Source organism: Sabethes cyaneus, chromosome 1, assembly GCF_943734655.1.
Source record: "Sabethes cyaneus chromosome 1, idSabCyanKW18_F2, whole genome shotgun sequence".
Classification (NCBI taxonomy): Eukaryota; Metazoa; Arthropoda; class Insecta; order Diptera; family Culicidae; genus Sabethes; species Sabethes cyaneus.
Genome location: NC_071353.1, coordinates 660,587 through 679,572, shown reverse-complemented (window position 1 = coordinate 679,572; position 18,986 = coordinate 660,587). Strand labels below are relative to the sequence as shown.

Below are 18,986 nucleotides of genomic sequence, written 5' to 3'. Positions count from 1 at the left end.
AAGAAGGATTTAATATAAACCCCACCAAAATAGTCGTTTTATCATTCACTAGATGAAGGAGACATACTAATACTCCCCCTATACTGTATGGTGTCCGGCTGTGCTTCGGTAATGTAGACATACACCTCGGAATAATTTTCCTCGGAATAAACCTGGGTATTGAAACCTCAACTAGCCTTTTGGTCATATACCACTATTGCACGGCTTAGGATAGCCTATGCTGCAATCGTGTGGTGGCCAAAGATGAATGAGGTGACAGTCCAGTCCAAACTATAGAAAGTTCAGCGTTTGGCCTAACTTATAGATACAACAACTACTACAGCCATGGAGACAATGCTATGCTTGCTGCCTTTGTATCTTTGTGTGAAGAAGGACGCAGAGCTCGGAGCACTAAGGCGGCAAAGGAATAAAACTGTACTCGAAAATAACCAAATCGGCCATTTTCGCATACTGCTCTAACACCCCTAGTAACTTTAGTCATGAAAGCAAGGCACAATATGGATGAATATGAAGTGATTGAAACAGATCGCTTAATGTGAAATGATGGAGGAGCTCGATCTTCCATCTGGAACCATTTGCTTTTAACAGATGACTCGAACAAGGAGGCCTGCGCAGGCTCCCGAGTATGCGGACCAGGTATTAGAGAAACTCATTAGAAAAGTGGCCTACTGTTTTTCAAGCAAAAGTATATGCAATATACACCCTTAGACAAATACAAAGTCAAATTTATTGTTAGTTAGGAATGTCTCCGTATTCGTCAAAGTGGCGCTTTTTAACGAAAAGAGGAGAATGCCTCATAAACAATACTTGTTTGTTCGAAGGATAATATTCCTGTTGTAAGTTAACATTTGGGAATGTCGACCATAGATGGTGTTAATGTTCAGGCCGTAAAAGGCGAATTACCGACAAGGGAAAAACTAGGCATAGGGTATGTTGCTACTTCGTCGTAATTGCCTATTCCCGTCGTATCCAACACAAATTATTAGAAATATCAGCGATTTTTATGGCACACAATGCAAAATTAGTTATTATCTAATATTTTAGTTTGTTGCCTCTCATACGCGATCAATCAAAGTGAGCTGAGATCTATTTAAATGCTTTTTTTCATTAAAGAATTCCTAGCAGCCAAATTTCCAACGTTTTTTCGTGCGACGAAGAAGAAAATGTCGACTAATCGTTTCAATTTCCGTCATTCATAAAATGAAAATAGCTCACGCAATGCTTTGTTGTTATTCTGCAGCCGGGAAACTTGCATAACCTTCAGAAATTTTGCAGAATAACATTTGTCATGCTGTCCTACACAAATACATGCGCGCTAGCTTCGTAAACATTATTGTGATTTTTAAATCGGACGATGAAAAATTTTGATGGACGGATTTTAAAACGGTACGACGAATTTAAGATATAAAGTCAGTTGCGTAATTTCAATCAAATGCTTTATTAATCACTTTTTAGTGAGTTCAAAGGGCACGGATCGGAAGGTAAGTATGTTTGAGTCAAAGCAGCACCAGAGCTTTTGCAGTATTCATTAAATCCACCTAAGAAATGATGAAAATTAGAGTGGCTTTCCTTACTACGACGGGAATTAGAAATAAACCCTAGTTTCCTGTTAATTTGATCTCAAAAGTTGTATACAAGCTAAACAATTTATAAATTAAAATTAAAGTATTATTTACGAAATTGTTGCTTATTATTACCTTATAATTGAATATTGTTAGTTGGAAATTAAAAAATGCATCATTTCATTTGGAATGTTTATGCAAATTTAAGAGGCGATTTAGAACGATTTCTCCCGTTTCGGTGAAAAAGTTTTACACGTTTACACGAGTTTCATTAGTTTTTCTTTGGAGTTTTTGAGATATTTTTCCTGAAGTGTTAAGAAAATTTACTTATATTTTCATGCAAAAATGCTCTACGATGCTTGGTCTATGAACATCAGAAGAAAGAAGATATCCATTACAATTTAATTTCAAATGATAATTAAAATTTCCGCTCAAATTACAGCTTTGACACGTGATATGCACAGTGCATATCTTCACAGTCTTTAAACAAAAAATAGTATCTGCTTCTTGATCTCTTTCATTTAAAAAGCAACTTCCCAGCTTAAAATAGGGATAATAATAATATAATTTAACTCTTTTAGGCGGAAAAATCTAAAATTTCAAATATAATAGGGACGACGAAAGCACGGCTTCTATCGCCCATATTCACTTTTCGTTATTTAATCCGTATCATCTGGAAAGCATAACATCTAAAAAAGTAGTAGAAAACAGATTTATTCATAATATTTCAATGTTAAAATTGTTTCTCGACGCCGGATTTACTTCACTTCTAAGAGTGTTCTATTGTTGTAACAGTTACAATATCAACATTGCAATATTAGAAGCAAAAAGGCAGAGAGGGATTATATCTACAAATGCTCCAAATTCAACTTGATTCAATTCCACCTATTTGAGACGACATAGCTCAAAGAGCATGAGAAAAAAATCGGACGATGGAAGCGTGAAAGCGTCTTAAGATATTTGAAATTCAGCTTAGTTATTTAATATTTTAAACAATGCAAGTCATGCGCCAATATGATATAGTAACATATTAATGAGTCTACACGCAGAGTCATAAACAATCGAACTTCACATTCCGCGTATAGTTCACCGTATAATGTTATGGAAAGATAAATTTCAGGAAGAATAAGCTTATCGCAGTGCCCGCAATCTTTATCAAATTTTAGAGATACCGCGATAAGCAATCCGAAATGGTGTCGTATTATAAAGGCGATGCACAACCATTTGAACTGATGAGCTATGCATTAGGCATTAAAGTTAAACATAAAGGGAAAAAGTTTAAAGTTGTTCTTGTTGAACATATCAGTGTTGAAAGAAAATTCGTTTAGAAGTAGTAAAACAATTTATATCTTCGAAAACGGTGCAAAAATACCTGGAATATCATTTCTCGAGTAAATTAAAAAATACTAGTAAAGTAGTTCACATGCTTCAATTTCCAATTATCTAAAAAAGCCTGGGTGCTAATTCCGTTATCGAAATTTGACCTTCTGTTTTTTATACAACAGACTTCGCAACCAGCTGTTAGAATACAGGACAGTGCGGGGTCAGTGCTACGATCCTATTGACTCTAACAGCCTCTCCCAGCCAAGATTCGAACATACGATGACTGGCTTATTAGACCAGCGTCTTACCTCGAGGCCAACTGGGAGGTATTTACAATTATCTGTAAAATGTTATACTGCCAAAATCATCTATCAAATGAAGCAAAACTAAACCGGTGCTTGTAAATTGTCTTAATCACGTTGATTTACATACAGAATATTGATTTGCATGGGCAAATACGATTAGGAAACTAACCAATTGCCTCAGTAAGTAAGTTAATATTACTATTAATTAAATATTTTTCCTGTTTATTAGAAAATTTAGGTATATTATTACACGTTTTTCGCTTATTTGTTCATTGTAAGAGTCAGAGACGTATTCCAAAAGCATTTTAAGCCTTTCACATATACCAATAGAAAGTTTTTTAGCATTTTTGTGAGAGCTTCGGCTTATCGAATACCAATGTATCAATGTATTGAGTAAAATGAGTAAAACTGAAGTTATTCAACCTCTTGCTTTGGTCCCACATCAAACGAGAAAACCCCTTGATTCGACTAATTCTACCATTGAATGTAAAAATAGGTGTAATCCGAAATCGGTACTTAATGCAACATTCTTATTTCCACACAAATATAGCATAAAATTCACTGTTCAAATGTGGGGTGACATAAAATATCCGGATATGGATTTTGGATTTAGGGACAAGTTTCAAAGTCTTGTAAATGTTAAACTAATTCTTACGTCATGCGAAATTAGGTAAATTCGGGAACAGTCTACGACAAACAGCATAAATATATGATTTAAATGGACAGCTCATAAATTATCGCTGTATGCTTTTTTCGTAAGGGATTAAGAGTCTGTCAACTTCGTGTATAGATACATGGGCCTATTTGGTTTTATACGCCAAATGAAATACAGACAGGCTTAATTGTTTGTTATCAGCCATTAGGGTTATAGGACTTTAAAGCGGCTTAAAACAACAACAAATCCATAGATTTTGATTTGCTTCGTTAGTAATTTATTTATTTTTAATAAATAACAGTCTTGGACAGTGTACTTCTGCTGAAAAAATATATTATAACTTTTACGATAGCGTTTGTTGCTAAATGAAATGCAAATTTTCTCTTAGTTTTATTAGCTGCGTTTCTGTAAATCTACCAGATATTTTATCATCACGTTACTTTATTTATATTAACAACAAATTTAGTTTCGCTAATGATTTTATCTCTACCAATTTGTACACAAAATAAAAAAAGCTAGTGAGCAGAAATGAGAGTAACAATATGAGTTATTCAACAAAACCTTGTAGCTTGTAAGTTTTTAATTTCAGATAAAATTATGGAAAACTGTTAAGCAAGTAATCTGTATCTTTCAAAAAATAATAAGATTTGATTCAACGGACCCGGAAATTTAGTATTCGCCAATTAAGTAACATTTTTCGTCACGTCTTCCTTGGTGTCATCAAACATCCAAACTAATCAAAGAAGTTCGTTTTTTATTCTTCCAAAATAAAGTAGCGTGATAAAACAGGATTTAATTTGAGTCAAAATTCGAACTTTTTGATTTCCCAACCAGTTAAGTTGCATCTATACTAGTAATTCCTGGCAAAAGAAACAATCAGTACATAATTAACAACGGTTGCTCTGAATATGTAATCAATTTTAACTGAAACCAATGTTAATAAATTCTAATCGGAAGTACTCTTTGCAATTTCCAACAGATAACAGATACAGATAATGATGATATTTTGTATAGCCATAACAATGTTATTCAGTGAAAAATCCTTTTCCCAACTTTTGTATCTATGAACAAAATATTTTCGAACTACGAAGAAAATACAGTAATTTGAAATTCAAAAAATATCAAAAATCGACACAATTAGTGCTGAGAAGGCGAAAAATATAATAACATAATACAAAAATGTTTTCCATCCACCCTGACAAATGTAATAAATCTACAAGCGAAATCAGTAAAAAAATACTCTACTCTAAGCGGTGTTCAACTCTAATATTTAACGCTACACACATAGATAGGTACGAATAAAATCCGACGGGTTGAACTTACCGGTCACTAGCCACGGATGGCGGGTAATGTCAGGAAGACCAGACTGGCCACCGCCGACGGACGACGACAGCTGTGAGCAGGCCGATCCGAGCGAGTCGACACCGACGCCGGCGGAAGCTGCCGACACGGCGGCCGCTTGCTGGTAGAACTGCGCGATGCTGGCACTTCCCGGGACTCCCATCGGCGGATAGCTGTTCATTACACTCTCCGTGTATCTACTGCTGGCGTACCAGCAGGATTGAAAAAATGGGAGAAACGCAAAAACAAGTACATTGTATGATTGATTGGTCATACACGCGTGGATCGCTAGTTGCCCGGCAAAGCCTGCAGCTTAAATTACCTGCACGATTTGTCATCCAGTCCTGAGAAGCCTGGCATCGTCGAGTAGCTGGTGTGCGTCGTCGGGTGATTGGATACGAATGGATACATTTTGCTAGTTGGTGGCGAATTGGGGCTACCTTCACTGCCTGTTGTTAATGGACTACCTTCGGAGTTTGGGGTCTGTGACACTGTCGAATTCGAATTGGAAATGGATTGTGATGAGATCTGTGAGCTAATGAACGGCTGAAACTGTGCGTATTTAGGTAGCATACTATCGATTATAAATTTGGACATGGCCGCATTACAGGCTGCCTGATTAGGTTGTTAGTATCGTGTCTGGATCTTGTAAGTTTCAATCTTCAAGGCTTTCTCGCACAACTGTTTGCTCTTGACTAGATGAAGGATCTCTTTTGCCTGTCTAGCAGTTTCTTGTCTAGTAGCGTGGGTTAGTTGAAGTCTAAGAAGGACACAGGTTAAACTACTGGGTACTCACTTTACTGTTTAATGCCACTGTCTCAAATTTTGTCTACTCAACGGGTCATTTGAGCAAACAAACGGATATTGAGTTTACACCGTTTCTACGACTGTTGGAAAGCCATAATTCACAGCTCTCGCTTTACTATCACTAGTCACTAGCAAATTTATACTTTATTCGCTTATCGCTCTCTGATCACAATCTGAAATCACTAGCAAGTTGAACTTTGCTTTCAATATATTTTATTTTATAATTATTATTATTTTTTTGCAACACAGTTGTTTATTTCCACTCGCCACTTTAGCAGATTTTAATTGCCCAGTAGCACCGAAACATCGTCTTCCTTAGCTCACAATTACACAGCGTGCTGGATTAAGAACGATCATTTATCATCGCAACACTTATCACGTACATTGAACACGGCCAGGTTATTAGTTGCCCACGGTTCACCGGACGATTCCTCCGGTCACCAGCTGCACGTTAGACGAAACAAAAGTCACCACGAAAAAACAAAACATCGGTCGTGGTCTTTACTGTTTGTTGGTTTTCGTACAGCTCTTCCAAGTCTTCGTCAGATGATTTTATTCATTTTTTTATCTTTAGAACTAATGTTGATTTTTATTACTGTTTTATTTTTATAGTTATTATTTTGAATTTTCTTGTCTTGGGTTTTTATTTTTACTGTTATTAATATTATAATAATAAAAATTCGATCGTAGAAGTCCGAAGTTGTTTACGTTATGACAAGTAGTTCGTTTATGACACAATACAAAAGTTTCGCATATAACAAGCAATACAAGAGGAAAAATGATATTCCTTGTGTGTTTATTTTATATTTTATATACATTAAAGCCCCGGAGCTATCTGTATTGCGCACTATCGCTGTCTCGTTTCGCCGAACACCTAGCAGCGTGCGGTGCCTTCCGTTTCGGTCGCTGACGTTCTCTCACTCACTCGCGGATCCCTCATGCTCTCCCGCGAGCGCCGTGAATCTCAACGTGAAGTATGCGCGGCGTTCAAGCCTTCACATGAATTCTTCCAAATGCGAATCGGATCTTGTACGAAAAATTTCTTCGTTTGCACCGGTAGCACAAAGTGCCAAATAAAATGCTGCTTATGCCTTATGACTAAAGGAATCTAGCCAAATCCAACTGAGCTTAGAAAGACTTGTACAACAAAGTAACTGTTACCGACGTATTATTATTTTTTGTTTTTTTTTTCAATTCGAGTCCGTAAATGTTTCGATATTTTTTCGTAGAACTCGAGATTGCCACGAGCGCGGTTACGACCGTGATAGTGTCGGTACCTCTTCTTCGCACACACTGCGAACCGTCGACGCGAAATACCATCAGTAAACCCAAGAGCGATGAAAAACTCACCTTACGTGTACAATAAGCCAAGCAAATGATGAAAAACTATTCGTCTCGCTCGACTCAGCGGGACTTCCGTGCCGAGGGCTGGCTCACATTCGAAGCATATCGGTCGATCTCGTCCCACTTGGAACCTGCGGAGGAATCTTGCCAGTCGAACCAGAGCAAGACCGTGCCAGCTTTGATTCAGTCCGGCCTATGCTCTCAGTCTCACCGCCGGTCAACGATTCTGCCTGCGATTCCGGGCTAGCGTCGGAAGGCAGTAAGAAATCAGCAGGGAGCTAATTTTTCCTCTCCGTTTCGAGTTCCTGATCTTTGGTGGCTGGCCGTTTGCTGTCGTTGTTACACGTCTCGAGAATGCTTTCTCATAAGAAACGATCCGAAAGGTTTGGCCCAGCGAGAGAGCATTCAGTGTTGAAAATTGGAAAAGCTACTGCCGCCAAGTGTCCAGGAAGAAGATTTCAGCTGTTTCTAAATGCTTTCAATGATAAGAGGAATATTTTCGGTGCCTTTATACTTTGTTTTCTTGTCATCTATGCAAGATTGCGCAAAAGAAATCCTATGCGAAACTACTTTTCCAGTGGAATGCATAGGATTGCTCTGTTCCTACTTTCATATTGGAAATGCACGCTGCAACGCTGGGTTTTATTATTTACGTTTACAGAGCAAAGTCTGCAAAAAATATTCCTGTTATTTTATTTTTTTTTCGAATAAAAATTCAAACCAAATATCTATTTGTTTTGGGATAATTTCGGAAATTCCAACAGACATCTAAAAAAACGATTGCAGCATCAAGCTTTTTCTCCAAAATTATCTCCAATGGAGGCGCATGGTGCATCAGCTTTCTAGCACTTCCCAGTGGTTTAGATGACTCAGCCAATCTATTCGAGCACATCGTCTAAATATGGTGTGTGGAGCCGAGGGGAAGCACCCAACCAGCTAACGTTGGCAAATGCAACTGTTTGTTAGTTCTTTCAGCTCTTGCATTTACACATTTTCACACAGACGACGACATTGTCGTTTTGCAATCTATTAATATTTAGCCAATTAAGTAAATATATCCGCCTTCGGTGCGAGTATACATTGTTGCAGAAATCTCTTCTTCCCGGGTTCTCCTTTTCTACTTGTACGATTCGAACCACAGGAAGGAAATGTGCGGTTATTTTTCGCTTACGTGTGTAAAATTTACATTGGCTTGGTGTTTCGTGAGCAAAGTGATTGATTCATGAGTGGTCCCAGTGAGATTCGCCAAAATCTGTTGGCTACCAATTTTACAAAACAGAACATCAGGGCGCCATGCAGGAAAAGAAAAACAAACCATATCATAGTGAATTTTATTTGTACTTATTTTTCGAGGAAACGCGTGCCTTTCAGACACCACGCAAGCCAATTCCGGAGAAAGGAAAACGCTTCTGGAATGCCGGGGCTCTCCAGAAGCGCTATAGTTTTCTCTTTTCTATTGCGAATGCTATTTCATGTTCCGCGTTCTCGTTTTCAGCTCGTGGTTCGAAGCAGTACCAAGCTAGAAAAACCTGTTTCTCCCAGACTTCACGGCTGGCATTTCACTCCCCAAGAGCCACTGTGTAAAGCTGAATGAGCACTTCTTTTTATAGCGAAGATATAATCATTTCATTCACACTTATTGCAGCTCGTAACGATTTCACTTTATATACTAACCCAGCAGTCGTGCGCAGGAGGTAAATGAGAGATGCAGTTTTTAAATACTTCTTGTCTATATGCTCAGTCTTCGAGACTTATGCTGAAACGGGGGATTTCATCTCTATCAGGAAATAAGATTCTTCCCCCATTTTAATTGCTTCATCTCGTTCCAGTGCGAAGAAATTACTGAAATTATTTAGGAAACCCAATGTAAATCATAGAATATATTAAACACTCCAGTAACATGAAATGGAAAAATTAAAATCATTCACGAAATTCTTTCCTATAAACCGTAAAAAATGTTTACTGGAAAAAAATCAAACGAAAATGAGACATCACCGATATAAACTCAACATTAACCTTACCATAAATCATAAGGAGATGAAAAATGAAATTCGGTTCCACCAGCACACGTCATTTTTATCAATTTGTGGGAAACAGCACAAAAAGTTACCGCCACGTAACTATTTATAGGCTCGTAAAACAATTTAAAAACTGTTAAAAACTTTATATCAGTCGTAAACTGCACTCTTCGCGACGACGTTGTGGGCAAAAGGAACCGAGCTCGGAACAGTGGACTGAGGAGAGCATCATTTGTAAGGAAACGGAAACCTGTGTGAAGGTAAACAGATAGTAACAAAATTTAATAACAATTAAATATCAAAAGAGTGCGAAAACGGGAGGATAATTGCCGCCAAATGGAATCAAATGGGAAATCCATATGGAGGAGTGATAATGACCGGGCCAATAACCTTTTGGCAATAAATATATCACTTCATGTATTTTTTTGTCTGAGACATTCCTTCGTTAATTACAACTTATATTTGAAATGGTGGATAGACATTCCTTAGGAAATTGAATGGACCGAAATATTATTATTGTTATGTTTTACCTTTTTCTTGTTGCCGGATCTCAGCTTCTGCTGCATACAATTCACGTAAGACCAACGCACAAAACTCTAGATCGGGACGAGCCCTCACTTTATCCTGTACTCGTCCGACGATTCACAACTATGACGGCGGCTCATCCTCGTAAAACACCACGCGACATTATGTCGTCTAATTCCAATTCCACGCCTTGCAATAAAAAAGATTTTTACTGTTTCGGGCCAATAAAACTTGTTGTTTCACGCTTCCTCCTTCAGCTTTCGGCACTTTGAACTTGACTGCTACTGCACTTTTTGCCTTTCAATGCTGATACAATGATATATACTTCTTTCGCTGGATCAGAACGATAAAAATGACAGCATAATTATACACTTGCACAATCACGCATAACTTTCAGGGAGCATTAAAATTGATAAACAAATATCATTTTATCACTTCTTAACGAAATTACTAGCAAATGGCACTTTTCCACAGTTATGCTCCCCTGTTTTTCCATCGAGGATGCTGCTACCATTTGCATTATTACGTTCGAACTGCACAAAAGCAAAGTTTAAGTACTTCGGCAAACGTAATGGTTAAACATAATAACGAAAATTGCAGCAGCACACAAACGGTGTACACAAAACAAAACGAAAATTTAATAGCCGAATGTGGCCACTGCTGTACTACGACGGGTACCTGAAAATAAACCGAGAGAATAATGGAAAATGAGGAAACTTCATGAAATGGGCTATTAATGAATATGACGCTATAAATATTAAGGCAAATGCATAAATGATTCAATTCCGATCATTGTTAGGACGGTCACCTCCTCTAGATTGGCTTTTCGTTTGCAATTTCAGGAAATGGTAGCTTTTGGTTGAAGCAGCAAAGTTTCGGACAAAATGAAAGTATGCTACTATCATTAGCGACATTTTCAGCCTCTCTTAATTTAATCGCAATTGTTCGCTTGTCATTAAATTATCATTTTATTAGTTCCATTCAGCCAATACCTAGTGCAAGTTCCTGTCGATTGCTATGACCGTGAACGGCAATGGAGACTGCACGCTGTTCGTATTCGAATTAAAAACATAACATCAGAGAAGCGTATACTGGTGACATCTGGTGATGCCTGATCGACATTAAAGGTCGATAATGCAGGTATCTGCTTTCCTATCAGGATGCTATGCATCCTATGTTTTGTTATACTGATATGCGCATGTGCAACATATCCTATTGGAATATGAACCTATCACATTTGCCGCATGTTTGTCAGGGTGGTATCGTTGTTTCTCTTACAGGACATCTAACCATAAAGGATGAAAGGTCATTCAAGGGTAGTTTCTGTTGATGCTTCACCCCCTAACAGCTGTAACACTGGTTTTTAGAAATGCTGACGATGTGCTTGTAAGTACAACATTGTCAACTGGGTCAAATTGGAATACTGTTAAGAACAAGCTAAAAATTATTATTATCTTTCTCCAAAATTGGTATAATGTGTGGCTAGCTCCCTTCTTGGCTTTCAAACATTAATCTATTACTATTGCCACACGTTGTAGCGTCTGTAGTCAATTGTTAAAATAATAAAAAAAGTTACAACTCCAGAACAATCTGGTCTTTTGGTTTTAAACGTAGAGCAAATCTTTTCTGCTGACTTAGCATTACAACCGTTAACGAATTTTGTAAAACTATTTAAGAGGATATCCTTTCTAAATACACGTGATTGTCTTCTCTCCAAGTACATGTGCAAAAATGTGTAAGTGGAACGAACGCTGGGCTCACCTTTTTAATCGCTTCTGCCAGTTGCAAATGTCAGACCCGATTCCCTCTCTCGCTAGCGGCTGTCACGCCGTTCCTAAGGAGAGACTTTCACGCGGGCTTCAATGGATAATTTTATTGCGACGTATAATTTTTTATGGTCGTCATAAAATGGTTGGTCCCCGTAAGCCGTAAAAATTGAGAATAAATAAACACAATGACATACATCTGTTGAAGCGCCTCCTTACCGGCGATTTTGTTTTGGTTTCGTGTCTTTATGTCTGGCGAAACTATCAGCGTCGGTTTTCGAGGGTTGCCACCGAATGATTATCTAGTCTTAGGGAAAAGCTTTTCACTGACAAGGGCACAACCAAGGACTGTAAATCAAAGCGTGATGAGTTTTACGCACGCTTTAAGATGGGCTCTGAACGTATTTGATTTGTAACTGCCATGAAACAGCCTAACTCACCCATTGCTTACTGTGAAACAAGAAATTCACGTTTTTTCACTGTAGGTAGTCATTACTTTTAATTAAAATTCAAATAGGAGGAGTGTCTGTGAGCAGTTTAGAACGGACATGTATCTCAATTGCAACTTTGTAATAAAAGTACATCTGCAATATTGTGAATAACTCGATTCTATTTGTGCTAATATACCTGCGGTAGAATTCCTAAAGAAATTTTCATCAAGCCTCATCATGATTACAATGTTTTCCCAACAGTGCAGCTCCGTGCTCCGATCCAGCGTCCATTACATTCAGACTGTCAATGCCGTACACTGCATTAGCTAATAACAATATATTTAATCGATATTGTCGGCCATCTGAATGGCTTACCCTGACCACTTGGGAGACTAGATGCCTATCAGTTGGGCATACATACGTTCATCCACACTTGCACACGTCCAACTCGAGAAGCCAGACGCAGGAGCTAAAGTGGCCAATCCCAAGAGAAGCCTAGGCCGGCATGCCTTTATTATTTCGTGCGATGCAGACAACGAGGCGTGAAGGCAAAACGTGATGACACGACATATAAATTATACAATTATTTAAATGAACGGGTAATGGGTTATATGCAATTCCTTCGATTGAATCATAAATCAATTGGTGGAGAAACATACGCATTTAGTCCCTCCGGGATGCGAATGTGCATGCAAACTGCAATTGCAACGGACCACCCTTTTTCATCCGTTGTGCTAGCTATTAACGTCGCACAATAAAGGAAACACCATTTCACAATGATGTCTCGATTTCCTTGACGTTAACTATGCTAAGTGCTAACATTTCAACTGTATCGTCCAGTTAAGCTCTATCTTTCTCTCTTCCTCCCTCTGTGACAGTCGTTTAGCCTAACGTTAGCATTTTTGTGGCTCATCTGAAAGTGTACTTAGTGAGGAAAAATCAAACCAGCACCGGAAGCACAAAATTCTCGCGCTTCGACTTATCACAGATTGGATTTTATTTTGCATGAATTGCCGTTTTTGCATCCTACGTATTGAAGTATTAATTAAATGCGTTAAAATGTCAGGAAAGTTTAACGAAAACGTGATATACTATTTTCTAAACTGCTGAGGCATGGAATACAATAATTGATGCTCCTAATTCTAAATCTGGGATCTTCTATCAGAAATTTGACACTGAAAATACAGGTCAGACTCGATTACACGGGTGAAAAGAAAAAAATTTTTAAATAGGTTTTTTGTAATGCATGTATTTACGTTCAAAACGTGTTTAACACTATAAAAAAAAATTTTCACCCGGATAATCGAGTCCGACCTGTAATATTAATTTAGAACTCGAATTCAACCAACAAATGCCGTTTCTCATTCCGTAAGTATGATAGTATACTTCAATTTAGTTTAAATTTGTATTCAATCTTCAAAGACTTAAAGTGTTTCAATCGAATGTTCTCCGTGAAAGGAGAATGGTACAATGGCCACAAAAGCAAATTTAAACCCTATAATGATAAAAATAACTCGTTGTTTAAGAAAATAACCATGATATCATGAATTTCGTGCGAATCAAAGACAGCACGAGACTATGTACTATTATTCACAATTCTGTGCTGTCAGGAAATTCAGTTATGATCAGTCATGATTTATAATTTTATGGTTTCACGACTTTATTCATGGAGTCGGAATTGAATCTTTTTCCTTGTGAATATTCATTGAATCTGTGACGAAGCATGAAATACAAAACAGTTTTTCGGTCGACATTGCATGCGTTGAATGCATTGAAATATTGTCGATTGCCGGTCAAGTATGCATTCGTTACACCACCATTTTTATTGTATGATCTAATTTAAAGTTGTGCCACTCTCGCTATTCTATGATACTCTACACATTTACTTATCGAGAGTAATGTTTCTGGCACAGAGATTTGTAGACCAATATGGTCAACCTCTATTGGGTTCTTGGTCATTACGGAATCTAACGAAACGATTGCTGATCAATTGGCAAAGATAGGGTCATCCATGCAGTTCATAAGACTCGAACCCTTTTATGGACTACCTTCCTGTGCCTTCAAAATGGAACTTTGGAACTGGGAAAAAATAAAGCTACAGTCTAACTGGAATATTACCTGGAATGCCCGGCAATCAAAATGTTTTATAAAGGCAAATGCACTTCAAGCACAAAAACTATTAACCCTCCCAAAATCCGACTTGAGTACATACACCGGTTCGATAACAGGACATTGTCCTTGTAAGTATCACATGAAACTCATCGGTAAACTTAATGAAGTTAGCTGTTACTTTTGTAATTTTGAGATTGAAAGCCCTGAACATTTGTTGTGCGTCTGTGTTGCACTATATCAGAAACTACGTAGAAATCGCAATAAGAGCTGACTCAGGCCTGTGATATTCGAAATGCTGCTCCCAATCAGGTGATGAATTTCATAAGAAATGCATTACCTGATAGGGATAAATGCTCACAGTAGTGCAGATAGTTAACCAAACTTTGATAGCTCACTGATACGACATGGCATGGCATAAAATGAAAGAGGACACACCACAATATATCAAAATAATGGGCCCCTACACGAAGAAAAATACCTATTAGGCTTGAAAATGCTTTGATATGTGTATACAATTAACTTTACTGAAATAATGTACTATCACGTCGAATCTCGGCAGTTTGATTGATCAGCAGAATAACAATCGATTTACAATTGACATTTTTATTTCCGATACTCTCCTTAGACGGGAACCGGAACAAATCTGGTCTTTTGTTAGGAACGGCACAAACACATAGGCCTGCCATCTAGAATTTTCCTTCGATACTCAATATCTGATAGCCAACCGAAACTTGTGACCTATTTGCGCAATGTTTTTCTATAGTCATTTTAATCTAAAGTGCAGCATTACCTTTCCAAATTACTGAGGCGATAAAGAATGTCTCCGAAAATTTTGCAAACAAAATGTTGATATTAGACCACAGAGTATAAGACAGCTTAGTGGTGTAATTGGTTAAACAACACACTCGACTAGGGATTGAGAGCTGTGAGTTCGACTCTCACCTTCGCTAAGTCTATATTTTTGGCCCAACATCAAGAATTTTTCAGTTTGCCTCTACATATTTCGCATTAAGCATTTATTCTATCCCAACAGGGCCTAATTAGTTCCGTGAAGCTGACATCAAAGAAGGATCGATTTGGAAAACCTGGAATGTAATACGGTTTGTAATTTAAATAAAATTGCTGGTGCGCTATGTAAACCTATACAGCAGATGTTGCCGGAAAAGATATTAGGTATATTTTTCCAGTGTTTACATAAAAAGATAAATGCAACGCCGAAAATTATCGAAAATCGTGTAAAGTAAAAAAAGTCACATATTTCGACGAAGCAACATGGCTTTTTCCCAGGGTGCTCCATCAGCACAAACTACAAGTAGTTACATCTCATTTTGTCCTTAGGCGTATTAAAGGAGCTTCTCAGGTTTATAAAGTAAACACTAATTTAAAAGCTTTTAAAAGCGTTCAATCGCACTTACCACCAAGTTATGACACGAAAACTGCTTTGTTTACTGACTTTAGATATACTTGATGAATCTCAACCTCTCATCAAAGTTAGGGTTTGTCGAATACTGTTATTTTCTGCAAAAAGTCAGGCGTACCACAGGGAAGTAATTTGAGACAATTATTTTTCCTTGTAGGCTTCAATAATGTTTGTTTAATTTGGTCAATGGGATGCCAGCTATTATATATGTATGATTTAAAAGTTTTGTTTATTGTTAGACCGTATAGGACTGCAAACAGCTGCAAAATTAATACCGATTCACTAAATAATACAGGGTGCGTGACGAATTGTTGCATCAGAGAAAGAGATGACAGAATCATTATGAGAAGGATACTTCAACCGACTCAGAAGTTTTTTAGCTTTTTCCAATCGCCGTGATTTGATCGTAGCATTCATAAATTGACCTATGCGTAGCGCATACAACTTGAAACCAAGGTTTTTGGCCATTACTCGCCAGATTAAGAGTTCCGGACACACGATTTCCTCATTGACCATCAACATAGACATAGATTCTTTCCACTTTTATGACCCTGTTCCGTTCAGCGGTAATGGAACGGCACTTGTATGCCTTCCGGGCAGGTGTGTAGGATAGTTTAACACTATCCCAAGCCTTCTTTATATAGTACACTACTCTTTCCGACACTTTTACCGACCGAACAATCTCGTTTACGCTTGCTCCGGCGCGCAATAAAACGACGACGGCTGACCTATTATTTTTTTGTTTCGACATCATTCAGTTTACTAAACACTGTTTGTTTACAGTTACCACCCAACAGTATAAGCTATTCAGTGCTGCCAAATATATCTGAATATTGTTCCGCAAGCATAAGAAATTGCTATTTGAAATTTACTGCAAAAATTCGTCACGCACTTAAGCCTTTCCAAAAGCTCTGTAATCTCGTTCGTGAGAAGCAGAATTTTAATAACATATGAATATAGGATTGAAGGACTTCTTCTACAAGGTGTTTCTATTGCCTAAACCTGGGAGTGAAAACGAATTCCAAGCTTGGCTTCGAGAGCCACTATCAAACATCATACAAAAAGTAAACCAAGACCTGGTATTTATTATACGCTCAGGTATGAACTTTTGCCATCCGCTTGGCTTGCGCGCCGTCTACTTGTTTTACTTGTACTTGTATATTATATGAATTGGATATGCTAGTCTTCGATTTTCTCACTTATGGGTAAAAAGTATGTCATCAGCTCTCTATACTGGTGAGTGAGTGCAGTGCTCGAAAAATTGAAGCCCTGCCTGAAGGCGAATATAAAATGCATTCAGCGCATGACTACTGAACTGCTGACAGTTTTTTTCTTTCTCAGTTTTGTACCCTTCAAAACAATTCATTCACGAATTGCAGTGCTGAATAATTGCCCAACCAACCCGTCAGTTAATTTTCTTGCTCTGGACTAATATTTTAGATCTCAAAGTTTAGTTTTTTAAACTGCCTGCTTTTTTAAACCAACCAAAAACCTGGCTGAAGGAAATTAATTAAAACTTCGAAGCAATGTTTACGTTTATTGTAATTTTGTTTGCCGTTATCGACAGTTTAAAATGAATGAATGATTCACATTTGATTTTATTTACTATTGTCGAGTATGAAAGAATGTAGAGAACAACACGAACACGAACGTAAGTGATTCGCTCGGTTGGTTGGTTTCAGGTTGGCAATACTGAGTTTATTTCATATTTACCAGAAACAGTAAAGAATGAGCAGTATATTGCATCAATTCAGGCGTATTGTATAAATTGAATATGAGTATGTGTACCAAACTATCGTAGTGTTTGAATAACATTCTCACAATACGCAAGTCTTTGTGACAGATGATATAGCAAGACGTACGTAATGTAAGAACGCTATACGAACACTGGGGGAGCAAATGGATTAAATAATTTAAGATTTTTGATATGATCTTTAGCTATATATCAGCCCATACACGCATTTTCAAATAATCCAGGCCGTGCAAATAGGATGCATAAGGCCAGTGCCGTAGCGTGCGGTTGGCAAGATCGGCCCCCGCCAAGGGCGCAAGCTCTTAGGGCGTCAAAAAGGGCCTACATTTCAGTAAAGCATTAGCAATAACGTATGCAATAAAAACTATACTGGTTTTAGCGATTTTTCATGCCACTTTATCAGTTGATTTGCATGCAGCAGTCATGGTCAGAATCAAACAACTACGTTCGATGCTTTTTTCGTACTTCCAGCGAAGAAGTTGGACATGATGAAGCACTTCGTATCCGCCGAATAGAACAATCGAATGTAATTAATTCATTCAATACTATTATTGATAGCTAAATAATCAAGTATAACATCGTTTTTAGTGATGGCAATTAAAACAATGTTTCGCCTCGACAATAAAATATCGCAAAATTTTTAATACACTTCCTGCCACTGCTGCGCATTGAATCAAACGCACTGATTTATGTACAAGACTTGTACTAAACTACATCGTGTACGTATTTTGAACTGTACCCAACGATTTATAGCTTGCGCATGGTCTAAGTACGACCAAAGTTCAATTAAATAATATTTATAGCAAATTAGAGCAGACAAACCATCATTGTTATTGGCCCGTTTGATTACAAAAAAAAAAAACATTTAACAAACTGATGAAATTTTAACACCTCTTCGCGCTAACCATGTTTGTATTTCAATTTTTACGACTGCATACAATTTCACAAGATAGACCGAGGAAAAAAGCCTGCACAAAATGTGATGTGAACTGATGAACGCGAGAAGTATTTTATGGCTTTCTAAACTATGTTGTAACGCTTGTTTTTATGGCCTTCGAAAAACTTCTACGGAGCAAAAATTAGCCCTACTTTTTATGAGATTGCACCTCCGCACGATTACGGGCAAGACCTGAATAAATAGAAGAGTGTTGTTGGCCACCGATACTGTTTAGTCACCCATCTGGGCAGGTCCCGCTTGCCGCATTCGGTGGTAGAGGTAATTAAAAAGTCATATAACGTTCAGCTTTTACGACTTTTTATTATTATTACCCATATTATCACGCTTTTTCTCGGCATATTGGCCAGCCTTTTTGTCTGTGAATAGAAGCGAAAACGGAGAGGAAAGATATTGCATTTGATCAGCATCTATCGGTAATTGTTTTATTGTTATTAGAATTACCTACTATCGTTGATAGTTCAGTTCAACTGAATTGTGTAGGCACCCCTGACTTGGATGCTACCGCGATATAAAAATAATGCTTCGTGATTTACATCGCATTCGTATCAGCTCGCAGCGAGTTATTGCTATAACAGCATTTATAATGTTTCGCTACTAACATGGCATCTACATATTTTATGTTTCCCTTCAAAACACCTTTGCCATCATCGATCGAACGCGTGCCTC

The 18,986-nt window shown here is 37.7% G+C and overlaps 1 protein-coding gene across 1 annotated transcript in view; it reads right to left on the bottom strand.

The window, feature by feature from the left end:
• The window catches only part of LOC128732886 (homeobox protein abdominal-A homolog), a 36,143-nt gene extending 30,471 nt beyond the window's left edge, over nt 1-5,672 (bottom strand). Inside the window, exons 1-2 of the mRNA XM_053826314.1 lie at nt 5,509-5,672; nt 5,169-5,389 (exon numbers count right to left, since the gene is read on the bottom strand). Of these exons, the coding sequence (XP_053682289.1) occupies nt 5,169-5,389; nt 5,509-5,597 (310 nt within the window). The 5' untranslated portion in view covers nt 5,598-5,672. The remainder of the gene's footprint in view (nt 1-5,168; nt 5,390-5,508) is intronic.
• Between the last annotated feature and the right edge of the window lie 13,314 nt (nt 5,673-18,986).